Here is a 15,531-nt window from a genome sequence, read left to right on the forward strand (position 1 = left end):
TGGTAACCTGCTGTCCTTCCTCTGAGTGCCACCAGGTCCCCCCCTCCAGGGGACATGGTCAAATGTGAGGCACCAGAGTACGTGAGAAAGTCATACCCCACTCTCCACTCAACTGTGGAGAATGTTCTGACCATTGGCTAGATCTGGGTAGGGGTTTAAAGTTTACTGCCTGCCTTGTCCTTGGCTGGTGCCTTAGTTTGTGCGGGACCCCTGGTTAATAGATAACATGAAACTTACCCATAGCTGGGAGGATGACACAGTGAGTAAGAGTACTTGCTTTTCAAACATGAGGACATGGGTTCAAATCCCAAACAACCACATAAACATTGGGCATGTATTTAGATGCCTACAGCCAGAGCATTATGGGAAAGGGAGGCAGATACATCACAAAAGCTCTCTAGTCATCCATCCTATCCAAAATGAAAAACTTCTGATTTATTGAGATACCATATCTCAAGGCAATAAGGAAGACAAAATAGAGAGAGACACTTGACACTTCGCTCTGAATGCTAAATCCATATACATAACTTCTCATCCATATACACTTATGTCCATGCACTACACACAGATACCATCCACACACAAAAAAAAAAACATTGTAGAGTAACATTAGTGTAAAATAGATTCTTGATTCCAAAATGATCAACCTACAAATACAGATTCCTTCCATTCTACACAGAAAGGGAGCTGAAATTTTCACCTTGCATTTCATCCCAACATCTCTACTGGTGAAACCCTCTCTCTCTCAAACTTGCTCGGGCCAAGATGGCTATGACCAATTAAGACAATGAAGTAATTTGACTCAGTCACCAACCTTAGGCTCAGTTCTGTTTATTCCAATGAGGAAGAGGAGGTCAGCCAGAAAAAGGCAAATGGAGAGCTGCAGATGAAGTGTGGTGCTGGTATTCCGGATGGGTTGGCACAGAAGAAAGGTTATGACCGCCAGGAATAGGCACACGAGAGAAAGACTCAGTCCCACGTAGGTGATCACTGACAGTGCGGAAATCACAGAATCCTCCTACAAGCCACAAACAGTTTCTTAAGAGTCTCTATGTCTACACTACAATTATCATAAACATCAGCTTGCCATGTCTTGTTCTCTGCTTTGGCATCCACGTTAAGGATTAGTGCTTAGCACACTATTCATGCAGTAAATATTGACGAAATAAAAAGTACATGTGGAAATATACAGCATTATGGTGATTGCATACTAAAATATTTAATAAACTAGGGCTAAAGTGAAACAGGAATGTAAATTTTAGAGACTAAAAGCTACATGTGTGTTAAGCATTCTGAGGCTGCCTGGCTGTCTTTAAAGGAGGACCATTGGAAAATGGCAGTAACATTATCATAGCTGCCTTTAGCACTGTAAATAGTATCTTTTACCCATCTGTGTATTAGCTAGTATTCCTATGAACATTATATAAATCCTTTTGAAACACACAAACAGACCCCTAACTTCCACTAACCCAAAGGCTCAAAATCCACACAGCATCCTAAGTTATACCAGATTTCCCAGCTCTCCTGTCTCTGATATGCCTATCAGATGTTCCACAATGTAGTATGTGAATTGATTGTATCCATTATTTTCTTTGTTCTCTTACTATTAAAAGAAAAAACAGGGTATTTAACGTAATCTGAATTTGTCTTCCTGGGCCATTGTCTCTCATATTTGGCCCTAAAATAAATTAATTTCATTTCTTATGAAATGAAAGCTTTTATAATTTTGTTAATTCATGTTGACAGGAAGACATTAGGTGATTTTCCTTCTACTTTAGTTACCTGAGGCTTGGTTGACATCTAAAAATTCTAGAGGGCTGAGTCTTTGATGATGGGCACTTGCTTCGGTTTGATTGAACCAAGGCAGGTTGGATATAACTGCCTTTCAAGTTAAATGATTCTTTCAATTTCAGATTCCCTTGGCCTCTACTGCTTTAAGGTCTGCTAACCCCATTTCCCAGCATTTGAGGAACTTTCTTGCTGGGTCATGTTTACTCCACACACACTTATGGAATAGTCAGTATGTCTCCAGCTTTGTTTAATCCACTTAACTAATATTTCCTCCAATGTATTATTAAAATTACCTGATTTAAGACTTTGTTTTTCTTTTGCTACAATGGTACCACTGGATACACTTGGAATAAGATTAATGAACAAAGGTTGTGTGTCATGCCCAAGATCCACTACTCTTCAGTTACAATGATTCAGAACCGAGTGTTCAGTACTGATCCCAAGAATCTTCTGTGGGTGGTATAAATCCTACATAACCAAAGTGGTAATAACCTTGTAAATGCACTGTTTGTTGCCACCCATACTGTTCCCATTTAATCTCTACAATCTGTTACTGGTATTTCTAGGGAGTTTGTTTGGCAAATCTTCATAAGAATAAAGCTACCTATGTGCCTTTCTGGGTTTTCAGAAGTGAAGTGTACTATAGGCTTGTGTACTTCAACATTGATCCCCATGTGGCAGTGTACTCTGAGGAGGTTATAGTACTTCTAAGAAGTACAATTCTTTCAAAAGGGTGTGTGCTACTCTGGGAAGGCTTTGAGACTTTATAATTATCCCCCCTCCTTTTCCTTCTCTGCTACCTGCAGATGAACAAAATGTGATCTCTCAGCTTCCTGCTTCTGCTTGTGATGCCACACTTTCTATGCCATGATAAACAACGTACCTTATGAACCAGGTGTCCAAATGAACTTTCTTCTTTAGATAACATACAGCCGTGGTATTTTATGACAGTAGCAGTAAATTATTAACACAACATTTTACAAAATTATGGCCCTCTTCCTTCATGAAGAGTTGACATCATAGGCCACACATGTAGCTTCAGGAAGCAACCAGGAAGCATGCAAGAGTGAGGAAGGAAGGGGACACATTCCTAGCCAGTCAGAGAAGTTGGATCAATCTTGATGAGCAATCATTCAACAGAACATCAGTGTGGTAACACAGGTGGCAACAAAACTGCACTCATTCTGTTTTTGTGAGATTTGCGGGGGAGCATTATCTCTCATTAACCCTGTAGTAAATTAACTCCTTATTCCTGGAAAATTTGTACAGAGACGTATAAATGGCACTTTCATGCTTAGAACATGAAAGACTTGATACCTCAAGGGATAGAGCCATGAGCACAGCAAAGCTGGACAGGTGAACACATTTGCAAACGGTATAGGAGCCATTGGTGTGTACACGAGAGCAGCCCTTGGTGGACCAGCTGCCTCCTTCATCTGTGTCTTCCCAATGGACACAGAGATGTTCTGCTCTTGAGTCAATAGGCTGCAAAGAAGACAATATGAAAGGATATGATTTTTGTTTCATTATTTTAACTTTTATTATCTTCAATTAGGATATGTGACATTAGCTAGCAATGTGTGCTTTAGTAGTTTTCTTTCCCTCTCATCTCTCTCAACCCTTTGCTCTTCCTGATTCCTCTGCCATTTCTGTACCCCTACATTGCAACTTCTCCACCTAAATTAATCTAACACACACTTGATTAAGAAAACACATGTAGGGATATTTCACATCCTCTTATCTAATGGAGATTTTTGTTTCATCATTTATCCTCTATTTATATCCATATATCAGTGCCCTGGGTGTCGACTCAGAACTGACCTACCAGGTTCTTTCCACTGAAGAAACCAATGACATATTGTGGTGAAAGACCACTGTTTGAAGAGATCTGTCAAGTGTCTGCTTTCTGCTCCAGGATTCTGCTGAAAGAGCAATGTTCCTCTTTCCTACCTGTGTCTCTCACTATGCTCAACAATGCCCATGACCCCGTTGTCTATTTAGGTCTCAGCTTGATAAAAAATTTCATTTATGGAAGTATACAGGTGACTTAGTACTTCAATCCTATCTCTCTTGAGAGGCCGTTTACAAGCAAAAATGTTGTGGGATATACCCGTAGAAGCATAACAAACATATGGATTATTAGAGTCAAGCTAATAAGTATATCCATCACCTCCCATTCTGTGTTTAGTGATAATCTTGGAGATGTAATATCTTTGAAATATATGTATGCAACAATAGCAATTAAAGAAAAATCACAGATGTTTGAGAAAGAGGTAGTTTTCATGAGAAGGCACTGGGAGGAGGAAAGAGAAAGAGGGAAGTAAGATAATTAAATTTTAATTGAAAAAAGAGATAGAGTGGGTATGTGTTACACAAATATCTTCTGATTTAAAACATTCCACTCTTGAGATTCAGAAAGTAAACAACTCCGAAGTCTCAAGAAATTTCTGATTCACAGGATTCCATCTCTCCTGGAGGTTATAAAAGCTGTGAAAATGGCACTTTGACCTTTACAGCTGCCTGTAAGACATGTAGAGATCTCTAGAGTTCGAGGTCTCATGGAACCTCAGCCATGCCGAACTTGTCCTTCAGGTAATAACCTGTCCTTTAAATATCTGTGCTTCTGTGAACAGTCCCTTGCCTTTACCCTAACAAGTTCATTGTTTCACTAAATTAGGATTTGGTTGTACGGTTACTTTGCTTTACCGTGAGTTACATATCTGGGGAGAACAAATGTTTGGTCTCATCTTCCCAGGGAATGTATGATACAATAGGAGAACTAAAACACATTAACTTAGTGGCATAAATATGATCTAAACAATTTTGTAAATGTATAAGATGTCATCATTAATCCGTTATCATGAATAATTTATTTATGCTAATCAAAGCCTAAAATTCACTCTTATTGTTGTCACATTAAGTCTCCAAAATGACATATTATAACTTAAAGTTTGTACTTTGTGGCTCACGTGTCCCCTTTTTTCCCCACAATCTCAAGCAGGCTCTATTAGACAAACGTATGAGTTCAATTGTTTTACCTTCCAGTATGAGTGTGCTCATGAGTGGTTTATTCAACTTAGCCTTCAGGTTGAGGCACTGACATGCAAGGTTATCCTTTTTTCTGTTTTTATTACTACTTATCTTTCTGAGATATATTTTAATTACATCGTTTCCACTGTGGTTACTACATCTTCAATTAACTAGAGCCAAAGCACTTGGACATACATGTGGGGGATTCTTTTTGGTTGTATTATTTGAGATCTGGAAATCTACCAGACGATGAGCCACATCTTCTTGCGGCAGCCCTCATAAACTAGGCATTAAAGAAGGAAGCTACTCCTTTTTGGCTTGTTGCTCTCACTTGTTCTGGCAGGTTGCACTCCTGATGGTAAGACATCCCTTCACTGGTGTTGGAACATACTTTTTCAGGAATACAATGTAGACTGAAGCCTTGCCGCTTTCTATGACATCACCGGAACTTCAGCACAGAATGGGACTGCTGAACCATCCAGTCTCATGGAATGAACAATTGGTTAATCAACTCCTTGACTCCTTGATCCTTAGAATTTCTGTCATTTTTTTTTAAAGAGACACAATCCCTTGTTTCCTTGTTTCTCGAACTAAGCTAGATGAGTTGCTTGCTTTGAGAGGTGATTAGTCAAAGAGACAAAACCTTATATCCTCATCTGATTCTTCTGACTCCTCCCCTGGCTTCAGCCTTGGCTGGAGATGCAAAGGCAGCAGTGGTGGCTGCAGCCACAAATGCAGATGGATGAGCCAAAAGGACTTGACCTTCTCAGCAGTTGGGTAGGTGTAGTCAGGACCAATTGGTATGCATTGATGATCGAGTGTCGCACCGAGGCAACAGTCGGGTAACCAATCTGCATACAAACGCTGGCAATACTTCTAACACCCTCTAGGAAGGAGGGTGCAGATTCTGTTCTGTGGTGTCCAGCGCTCCAGGGTTATAAATGCTGCCATTGTCAAAGACCTGCTGGACGAGCAGGCCAAAGAGAAGGGGGAGATGTTCAGCACGTTCAGCAGCGTGGCCTCTCTGGCTCCTACTTTGTCACCAGTTTTCATCAGCTGCACATCACTCAGAGTTTTAGTGGTGGTTCTTCGGGAGATTTTAATGGCGATGCTCAAAGCCTGGAAGAATGAGGTCTTCTCAGGCCCTAGACCCGTGTTCTGATCTGGCACAGTGACCTCACATGGGGCGATGGCTCCAGCGTGAGCAGAAGCTGGCACCTTATTGATGAGCAGCATGTCCGTAATCTCTGTGGGGTCCTCCTCGGTGAACACAAAGCCACATTCCCCCGGTTATGAGGCAGCAGCTTCTCCAGAGCTAAGTTGTTTTCTAGGTGGCCACTGATGGCCTTGTGCATCATGGTGTTCTTGTCCATCAGCAACATGGCCACTCCTCATAGGGGCATGTGGATGGATCTGCTGCCTTTGCCTAGAGTCCACATTGCCTGCTCCCACAATGAACAATTCTGGGTAATCATGCAATAATTGGATGATCCTAAAGAAGTACTTGGACTTCCAGGTCTCCCTGTCTTCCCTGGGCATCATGGTGATGCATCAGGGATTGCCACAGAGAGTTTAAATATGATGTCACTCTAATGATGACACCTGGTGAGAGCTTTCTGCCATTTTAAATTTTTCTGTTCTTGCAAAGAAGCCCGGCTTATACATCACTTTTCCCTTTCCTCTCTGCAAACACTCCCATTTCCCCTCCTTGTTCTATTTCAAATTTATGCCCTGCTAGGTCTATATGACGTTACTTGTATAAGTATGTTGGATATTATATAACCAGAAATGATATAATATATTATTATATTTTTCACATTTTATTTTCATATCCTGGCCTTGATGGATGTAGGTATTTCCCCTACTCCTTGGCTGTTTGTGATCATGGGAGTACAGTATCTTTCCAAAACTTTTCCATCCTTTGGACGCATGCAGTAAGGTGATCGATGGATCTCATTAGAGTTTTGTTTCTCATTTTGATCGGTTCTATATTGTTTTCTGTAATGGCTAGACTAATGGATATTCTCAAGTATAATGCCCAATGATTCCTCCTTTTTTTTTTTTTTAACATTCTCATCAACACACACACACATTTGAAATTTAAAACATTCTTTAACATGTTAAATGTGCTCTTCAAAATCCCATACAAATGTAGTGTATTTTTATTAGTTTATCACCTCACTCCCTTTAATCTCACTTGAAGCTCAACTAACCCTAGCTTTCCCTAATTTCTTTGCCAACATTAATGTCTCTTATTTTACGTTAACCTGCCACTGAACTTAAATAGGATCATCTGTGTGACCACGGGCTCTGGAGTACACATTTAAACCTAGGGGCACAACTGAAAACATTGTTTTCTTAACAGAATCCATTCACAGCAGAAGGTAAAGGCCTACGGCCTCCTTGTTGAACCATCACTGATTGGCTTTTAATATAAAAATACGGATCCTAACACTAGTGTAGTTACATAAGATTGAAATTTTTCAACATTTTTGTAATTTCTCTAACTTCTCAATAATCACAGTTAGATTTCACTCCCCTTAAAAATTTTATTAGAACCACTAAACACTTCACAGAGGGGGTGATCTCTCAGCACTTAGCTGAACAACTGCTCTTACAGAGAACCAAGTGTCCACACTCACCAACCACATTCTGTTCTATAACTGTTTTGAAGCCCAGGTGCATAGATGTCCACGCAAGCAAAACACCCAAGCATATGACATAAAAATAAATCTTAAAATTGGTTTTAAATGACACTTTGAGAATAAGCTCACCTGAGTATTTTGTAAAGTCAGGAGTACAGGTTCAGAAAGGACAGGTTTGATTTCTGAACGAATGGCACCACCAACAATAAGAGAGTTCAATTTCACTTCTTGAATTCCTTCTCTGTTTCTAAAAAAGGTTCCATTTAGACGATTCCCAAGGGACTTATATGCTATGAAAGCAACTGAAGTCTCATCTGAGAAAGTAAAAGAAATCATACTAGAGAGTATAGAATGTTTTACATGTGTTACATCAATGTCTTACATGAGGACCATGAAGTAAACATAATGTATTTATTAAAATTACGCATGGAAATCCCTTAAATTCCATATACGACATACTATAAATGGTGTTGGGCATTGAATTTCACACACACACACACACACACACACACACACACACACACACACAGTGCTCCTCCTAGTTTTATGTCAACTTGACACAAGCTAGACTCATTATAAAGGAAGGAGTCTCAATTGATAAAATGCCTCCATAAGAATAAACTATAGGCAAGCCTATAGGGAATTTTCTTAATGAGTGATTGAGGTGGAAGGGCCCAGCTCATGATGGGTGGTAGCATTCCTGGTGTGGTTGTTCTGGGCTTTATAAGAAAGAAGGCTTCCGAGACCACATGAGATCAATTGCATTCAGGGTACAAATACAAATACAAAAATAAAACACTGTGAATATTACATTTATATAATTCCTGATTGTTTAATAGTTCTTCTTGCTGTGGGTACTTTATTGCATATATGTGTAATAATATAAATGTATATGTAAAAAAATATAAAAAATAGAAATCATGAAAGTCATGAAATAAATAAATAAATAAAATTATTCACAATGGACTTCAAAAAATAAAAAATGTGAGTTTTCCAAGATAGAGGGCAAAGGAGTAGCTGCATTTTAAAAAGTGTTTTTTTGTTTTTTTTTCATGTTTTGAAGGTTCTTTTTTTTTTTTTAATTTATTCTTGTTACATCTCAATGTTTATCCCATCCCTTGTATCCTCCCATTCCTCCCCCCCCCCATTTTCCCATTATTCCCCTCCCCTATGACTGTTCCTGAGGGGGATTACGTCCCCCTATATATTCTCATAGGGTATCAAGTCTCTTCTTGGCTACTTGCTGTCCTTCCTCTGAGTGCTACCAGGTCTCCCCCTCCAGGGGACATGGTCAAATGTGAGGCACCAGAACACGTGAGAAAGTCGTATCACACTCTCCACTCAACTGTGGAGAATATTCTGACCATTGGCTAGTCTGGGAAGGGTTAAAAAGTGTTTATAAACCAAATCTCAAAAGCAATGGTGGTCAAGGCAATGGTTGCCTAGCACCACTGAGTGTTAGTACGGCTGAGCATAATATGAAATGTGCCAAGCTTGTTCTTGCTCAGAACATATAGATGTACAATTCTGTTATTACTTTACTGTATATTGCAAAACATATTGTCCCTATGAGAAGCCCTCGAATTCATCTCCTGGCATACCTGATGAGTCAAAGAAGATCCTTCTTTTAACTCTTCTTAAGAGTCCCTATCCCTTGGAAACAGTGAGTACCTGCCCCTTGGCCCTATCTCTTTGACAGGAGGCAATATTTATCTCAAGCATATCACCTCTGTTCTTGTTTTCTCTGGAAGCACTAGTACAGTCAATCTTCATTGTGTTTTTTCCAGCTTCAAGAAACGTCGTCTTGTTGCACCTCTTAGTTTCATACACTGAAAAAAAAAAATGAGCTCTGTCACATCATCCTCATCACCATAAACTTCCTTGAGTGCTGGATAATTCCTTTATTTGGGAATATTATTTTATATACTTTTCACCATCTGACAAAGTAGGAATCACTTAGAGGGCTACTTATTCACTAATCATTCATCCTTTGACTATGAAATGCCTCTTAATGAGGCCCAAGTGCTGAAGGTTTGTCCTCAGTTTTCTGGCTATTGAGAGGTAATTGATTAGACCTTGAGAGTTAAATTAATCAGTTGCTTTATGTGACAAAACAGGAGTTTGAGGTGTGTCAACAGTAACATGTGTAAGAATACAAAGGGTATTATGTATCCTTCCCCTGGGCCTCTTCTAAAAAAAAAGTCCCTGTGCTGTATATACTTGGGACAAGAGGGATTATGTAAACATCCTACCAGGTATCATGGGCCTTATGACCCAAGGCTCTGGGGATTCTTTCTGAGGCCTCTAACATCATCAATGTATTTATCTATACCTTGATTCACACATTGATGGTATTTCTGTATGATTCTAGAAACTAGGGGGTAGACTGAGTTGTAGGAGGCAAGCTACTTTTGCTTTACCTTTGAAACTAATATCATATTCCTTGCACTATCTCTCTTATGTTCACTATTTGGTAGACCCATGGTATTTTGTCTCACTGCACATGGACTCATTTTCAACAAAGCCAAAAGTAAAACTGTGAACCCAATACCTCCCACACCAGCTACAACAAATATTTTATACTTAAAGCGGATATGATCATGTATTCTATAATAGTGATTAAATATGATTAACCCATACCTGGTTCTTTCTTGTGAGTAGAGATTGTTACTCATGCAGGATGTTCATATATTAAGCCTTAAATCTTGGGAAATAATAGCTTCTATCCTTCATAGGCCATGAGCGTACTGGGTCCTACTTTCCTTTATGGCATTGTAATAAGTCAACTTGGTATTTCTTACCTATATCCCATGTAGAATTTTCACCCTTTCTTGGTGAGGCTTCATTCAGTATGTGGAGTTCCACTTGGTGAAGAAATATGGTAGCCTGTTTTGCAATGTCCTCTTTCGTTTTACATTCACTAAGTACACCCTTTCAAACAAATATCATTAATTAATTTGGATTCTTATCAAACCTTGAGGAAGAAGGCATGTGAGTAAGTTTTGCTGACTGGTTCCAGAAGCCAACAGTATTAGTCAGCACACTATTTGGATGAGCGATGCATTTTGATATCTAATACAAGTCTCTGCCTAGCAGCTGAAGTATCATATATGCACCCTAGGGTCTCTCTGTTTCCATGAGCATATTATTGGAGTTTATTCTCATGACAACAAAATTTCTACTCACATATATCCAGATTTACATGGAACAGAGGACTAAGTAGACTGTGGATGGGAAGTATTCTATTGTAAAATCCATAGGGAGCTGATGTAGTACTTAAGGGAGAGAATTAAACGGCAAGACGGACTAGATGGTTCCCAAACCAAGACATTGTTCTACTCACCAACATACATGACTTTGATCTGATGTCATCTCTGTAGTTCACTAGAAAAAAAATTATATTGAAGTAAGGTATGGGAAAGGCAACATCTGGTTAGCTTTCGTCTTCCAGTCATCCTCAGGTTAGTTCATTCTCTGATTGCTTTAAAGCCCTTTTTTGTTATTAGTTATCTTTGTTGCTGTTTATTTGCTTGATTATGGTATTTCTCAGAAGGAAAAGAACATAAAGTTTCACAGGTAAGGAGAGTAAAGAATCAAAAAAGAAATTGGGAGAGGAGAAAATGTGATAAGAATGTATTCTCAAATAAGTTCTCAAAGATGTGTTTTCAGAATAAATACTCAAAATAAGTAAACGCATTTTTAAAAGCTGGAAATGTACTCAACACCTAAATTTTTGAGTTACTTTTCTTATAGCACATTTGCAAATGGTTCTCGTTCATATTCCCTGCTAGTTTTCTCTTGTGTCATTTCCTACCTCTCACTAAATCCTTCCTTAATCCCAAGCCCTGCTACTACCTTGGTGTATTTGCTCTGTGTGGTCTAGGAGATGCTTTTACTGTATTAAAATCATATAAGAAAAACAGTGCTGTTGCTGTGAAGCTACCTCATCTGAATTGAAGCATTCCCTGCTGGAGAGAGCAAACCCCTGACATTAACAAAATGGTACTCAACTATGCTTGCAGACAGGAGCCTAGCATGACTGTCTTCTGAGAATCTTTGTCCAGCATCTGATGGAAACACCACAGTCTTACAGCCACGCTTGGAGAGTGTTTTGGAAGACTGAGAGGAAAGGATTGAGAGATTTGGAGGGGTCAAGGATACCACAAGAGAACCTACAGAGTAAACTAGCCTGGGCCCATGAGGGAATCATAGAAACTGAACCACCAACCAAAGACCCCCCCTACACACATGTAACAGTTGTAAAGCATGAACATGATGTGGGCCCCGAATAATTGGAGTAAGGGCTACATGCGTACTGCCATTTCTCTTGCCTGCCATTGGTGCCCTATCTCAAGTAAATAGATGTTCGCTCATTTCCAAAGGAAATTTTACACCATAGAGAATCTGCCAGTTCAATAATTAAGTGAAAAGTAGCATTTGAGTGGCTGGAGAGATGGCTCAGTGGTTAAGAGCACTGCCTGCTCTTCCAAAGGACCCGGGTTCGATTCCTAGCACCCGACATGGCAGCTCACAACTGTCTGTAACTCCAAGATCTGACACTTTCACACCAATGCACATAGATTAAAACTAAATAAAATATGAAAACAAGAAAAGAAAAGTAGCATTTGAGTAGCTGTTCAAAACTAAACAGAGTATAATGGCACCTGGGTTTATGCTAATGAAAAACCAAGCACATTAGTTTACAGTATTTCCAGTCTAGAAGAAAATCTTTTTATGAAAATAAAGCCAGACATGTTGAAGAATGCTTGAATCTGAATATGATGCTGTGGAGAAGAGTCATAAATTCCAGGGTAAACTGGGTTACCTATCAATACCATGCCTAAAAACAAAGACATTAAAAACAAAGCAAATACCAAACTGTTTTGTCAGCAGCTGTGTGAGTAATCATAGTAGCAAGCCCTGCCTCAGTTTCAGGATCCAAATGAAAGTTTATCTTTAAGAATGATCTTGATTGAATACAAGAGACTCAGATGCAGATATAGCCACTAACCCAAGCCTAGATATCTAATCACAGAAATCGTGGAAAGGTAGATTTATTTCATGTTTTATTCTACTAAATTCTTGGATAACATGTTATTTAGCGAAGTGTAGGGAGTATAGTAGGTTCTTCTGTTATTCCTATTTATAGATAACCCAGTTTATCTTAAACTCAGGCCGAAATTCTTATGTCAAAAAGAGGATACCCGTACTAAAACAGCGCAATAGACATAAATTCCCAACACTATCCAAGAAGCTATATACAATTGATTCCTACAAGGAATATCAATTCATATCACAACTATGTTCTAGTATAGAAAACAGGCTACGAAATTTTGTGTGAGAGAGATTTTTGTTTCATTTGTGTGGTTTGTGTATATTTTGTATTCTTGGGTTTTGTTCTGTTTTATTAGTTTTTGGAGAGAGAGAGAGAGAGAGAGAGAGAGAGAGAGAGAGAGAGAGAGAAGATGAAAGAGAAAAAAGAGACAGAGAAAGATAGAGAGAGAGACAGAGAAGAGACAGAGACAAGGAGAATTTGAAGTTCAGTAGGGAGAAAAGAGGGAATGACCTGAAGGAATGAGGGGGGAGGAAAACATCAAACATTACTGCGTGAAAAAAGTGAAATAATCTTTTTTTAAAAAAAATAAATTTTGTACTAAAATCAGTGTGCAAATGGAAGCGCTGCATCTTTATGCAGCATCAGTGTGTGTGTGTGTGATTTTTGTACGTGGCCCGAGCATTAAAATGCAACCCTGATCTTGAAAAGTTGGCTTGTCATTGCTGTAAAATGAAGTTGCACATGCGGGAAGATCTAGGAGTTTACTGTGAGTACATATTGGCATATGGACTGAATTTGGTATCGGGGCAAAAATAAAGATGCTGTGAAGTTCCGAAAACTTAACAGCTGTTCTTCTGGAGATCAGAGGAAAAGCCCTGAACTGGAGACTGATTTGGAAGGTGTCTGTTTGGAATACCATTTGGTTCCATGAATTAGGTGTCATTGCATTGCAAAAGAGCAAATACAACAAAACGATGAGGGGTGAAAATGTAAAAATAACTAGGACTTCAACAAACAGTAGCATAGCTGTCCCAAGGTCTACCAATCCACCTCCTTTTGCATAATTAAAAAAATACATGAATAAACTTACCATAACAATCGGGATGATCAATATGAAAAATACGAGCTATCCAGTTTAATAAAGGATGTCCTACTATACACCTGCATATGTAAGTGCCAATTTTATTTTTACAGTATGATGTATCTTTGCACACCGATTTCTCCAATAGACACTCATTAATATCTGAAAATCAAGAGAAATTACTTGTTTTTATTTTCATAAGGCTGTACCTTTCTCCTGCCTATAGAGTCTCTCCTGCCTGACTTTATTTGTAAATTTATAAAACAATATCCTTTGTTCAAAGTTAGGCTAAATCAGTATGACAAAAATGACATTTCTCCCTCGATAGCTATTTTTATTATGTCATTTGAATATTGTTGATTCTGTCTGTGTGTTTATCATTCCTTCCTCAGCGTGGCGGGCCCAGTCCTGTCCACGCCCCACTCGCTCGCGCCTTCCCGCTCCCCGCCCTCCTACGCGGAGGTGGGGGTCGCCCACCCACCCCCCCCCCCCGTCCCTCTCCCCAGAGGCCAGGTTGACCAGTACTCCCACGCCAGGGCGGGCGGGGGGGGGGGGGGGAGGAAGGGCGAGTTGAGAATGCAAGAGACAAGGGAGATATTTTTTTTAATTCATTTTACAACCTAATCATTTTGAGCTCCATCCTCTCCTCCCAGTCGCACCCTCCCTTTCTCCCCTCACCTTCTCATACCTATTCCATTCGCATTTATTCATTCTGTCTCTGTTCATGACTGTGGCTGTGGGTAGATATGTAACATTTCTCCCACCTTGATTTCCCTACAGTGATAGACTGTAAGCTGCTATTATGTGCAGACAAAACTTTGTTCCACTAAGTTGTTTGTTTCAGGGTATTTTGTCACAACAGAAATGAAACTAATAAATAGGCACACAGATCAAAGATTTCTTGAGCCAAAGAACCACATGATGCCTGTCTGTCCAAAGAATATAACAGAAGTACACTTGATTAATATTTTTATTCTATCAGTGCTTCTTCTAAGGATCTATGAGGGCTACTCAACTTTTCAATGTTTAATGATGGTTATTATGAATTTTTTTGTAAAGATAAAAGTAAAACTGTGGCACTTAGTTTTTTGTCAACTTAGCACAAGGAAGCGTCATTTTTAAATAAGGACTCTTGTTGGAAAAGTGCTGCTGCCACAAGACTGCTCTATTGTTGCAAAGAGACACTATGACAAAAACAATATATGAAAGAAAGCATTTAATTCTGGGCAGGAGGCGTGTCAGAATGCAAATATGCATGGTGCTGGGGCAGTAGCTAAGAGATTATGCCTCATATGGTCCCCAGGCAGAAAGTAAAGACAGTGCTAACTGGGGAGATGGAGAGATGGAGATGTGGGCTTTTAAAACCTCATAACCTATCCTCATGGGCATACATTTTTCAACAAGCGCACACCTCCTAATCCTTCTCAAACATTTTCACCAACTGAAAGCCAAGCAAGTATCTGAGACTATGGAGAACATTATTCTTCAAGTAACCAGACTGAGTAAGCTATCAAGAACAAGCCAGTAAGCAGCACTCCTCCAGGGTTTCTGCTTTAGTCTCCGTCTCCAGTTTGCTGCCTTGAGTTCATGCCCTGACTTCTGTCTGTAATAGAATGCCACCTCGAACTGTAAGATGAAGGATCCATTTACTCACCAGGTTGCCCATGGTGTTAATCACAAAAGAGTGTATATGAGGGCAGACTTTTTTTTTTTACCTTCACATTTCCCATGGGGCTCAATTATCATTCCGCTTTTAGGCCCTGTCCAGAATCCATCTTTACAAACACAGTGGGTACTGTTGAAGCAGACGGCATTTTCGTTACACTGGGGGCAGGAAGCTGCGGGAAACAGAACACATTCATGCATCTTCTCATGTTCTTTGAAAGATCTCTTTTTATATCCACCCCACTGCTGAGTAAAATACTTAA

General features: G+C 39.4%; 1 protein-coding gene across 1 annotated transcript in view; it reads right to left on the reverse strand.

Moving 5' to 3' along the window:
- The window catches only part of LOC127212667 (adhesion G protein-coupled receptor E4-like), a 47,025-nt gene that overhangs the window by 19,899 nt on the left and 11,595 nt on the right, over window positions 1-15,531 (reverse strand). Inside the window, exons 4-11 of the mRNA XM_051172751.1 lie at window positions 15,319-15,441; window positions 13,613-13,765; window positions 10,810-10,850; window positions 10,268-10,397; window positions 9,194-9,295; window positions 7,596-7,780; window positions 3,109-3,276; window positions 815-1,018 (exon numbers count right to left, since the gene is read on the reverse strand). Of these exons, the coding sequence (XP_051028708.1) occupies window positions 815-1,018; window positions 3,109-3,276; window positions 7,596-7,780; window positions 9,194-9,295; window positions 10,268-10,397; window positions 10,810-10,850; window positions 13,613-13,765; window positions 15,319-15,441 (1,106 nt within the window). The remainder of the gene's footprint in view (window positions 1-814; window positions 1,019-3,108; window positions 3,277-7,595; window positions 7,781-9,193; window positions 9,296-10,267; window positions 10,398-10,809; window positions 10,851-13,612; window positions 13,766-15,318; window positions 15,442-15,531) is intronic.

This window comes from Acomys russatus, chromosome 31 (genome assembly GCF_903995435.1).
Source record: "Acomys russatus chromosome 31, mAcoRus1.1, whole genome shotgun sequence".
Lineage (NCBI taxonomy): Eukaryota > Metazoa > Chordata > Mammalia > Rodentia > Muridae > Acomys > Acomys russatus.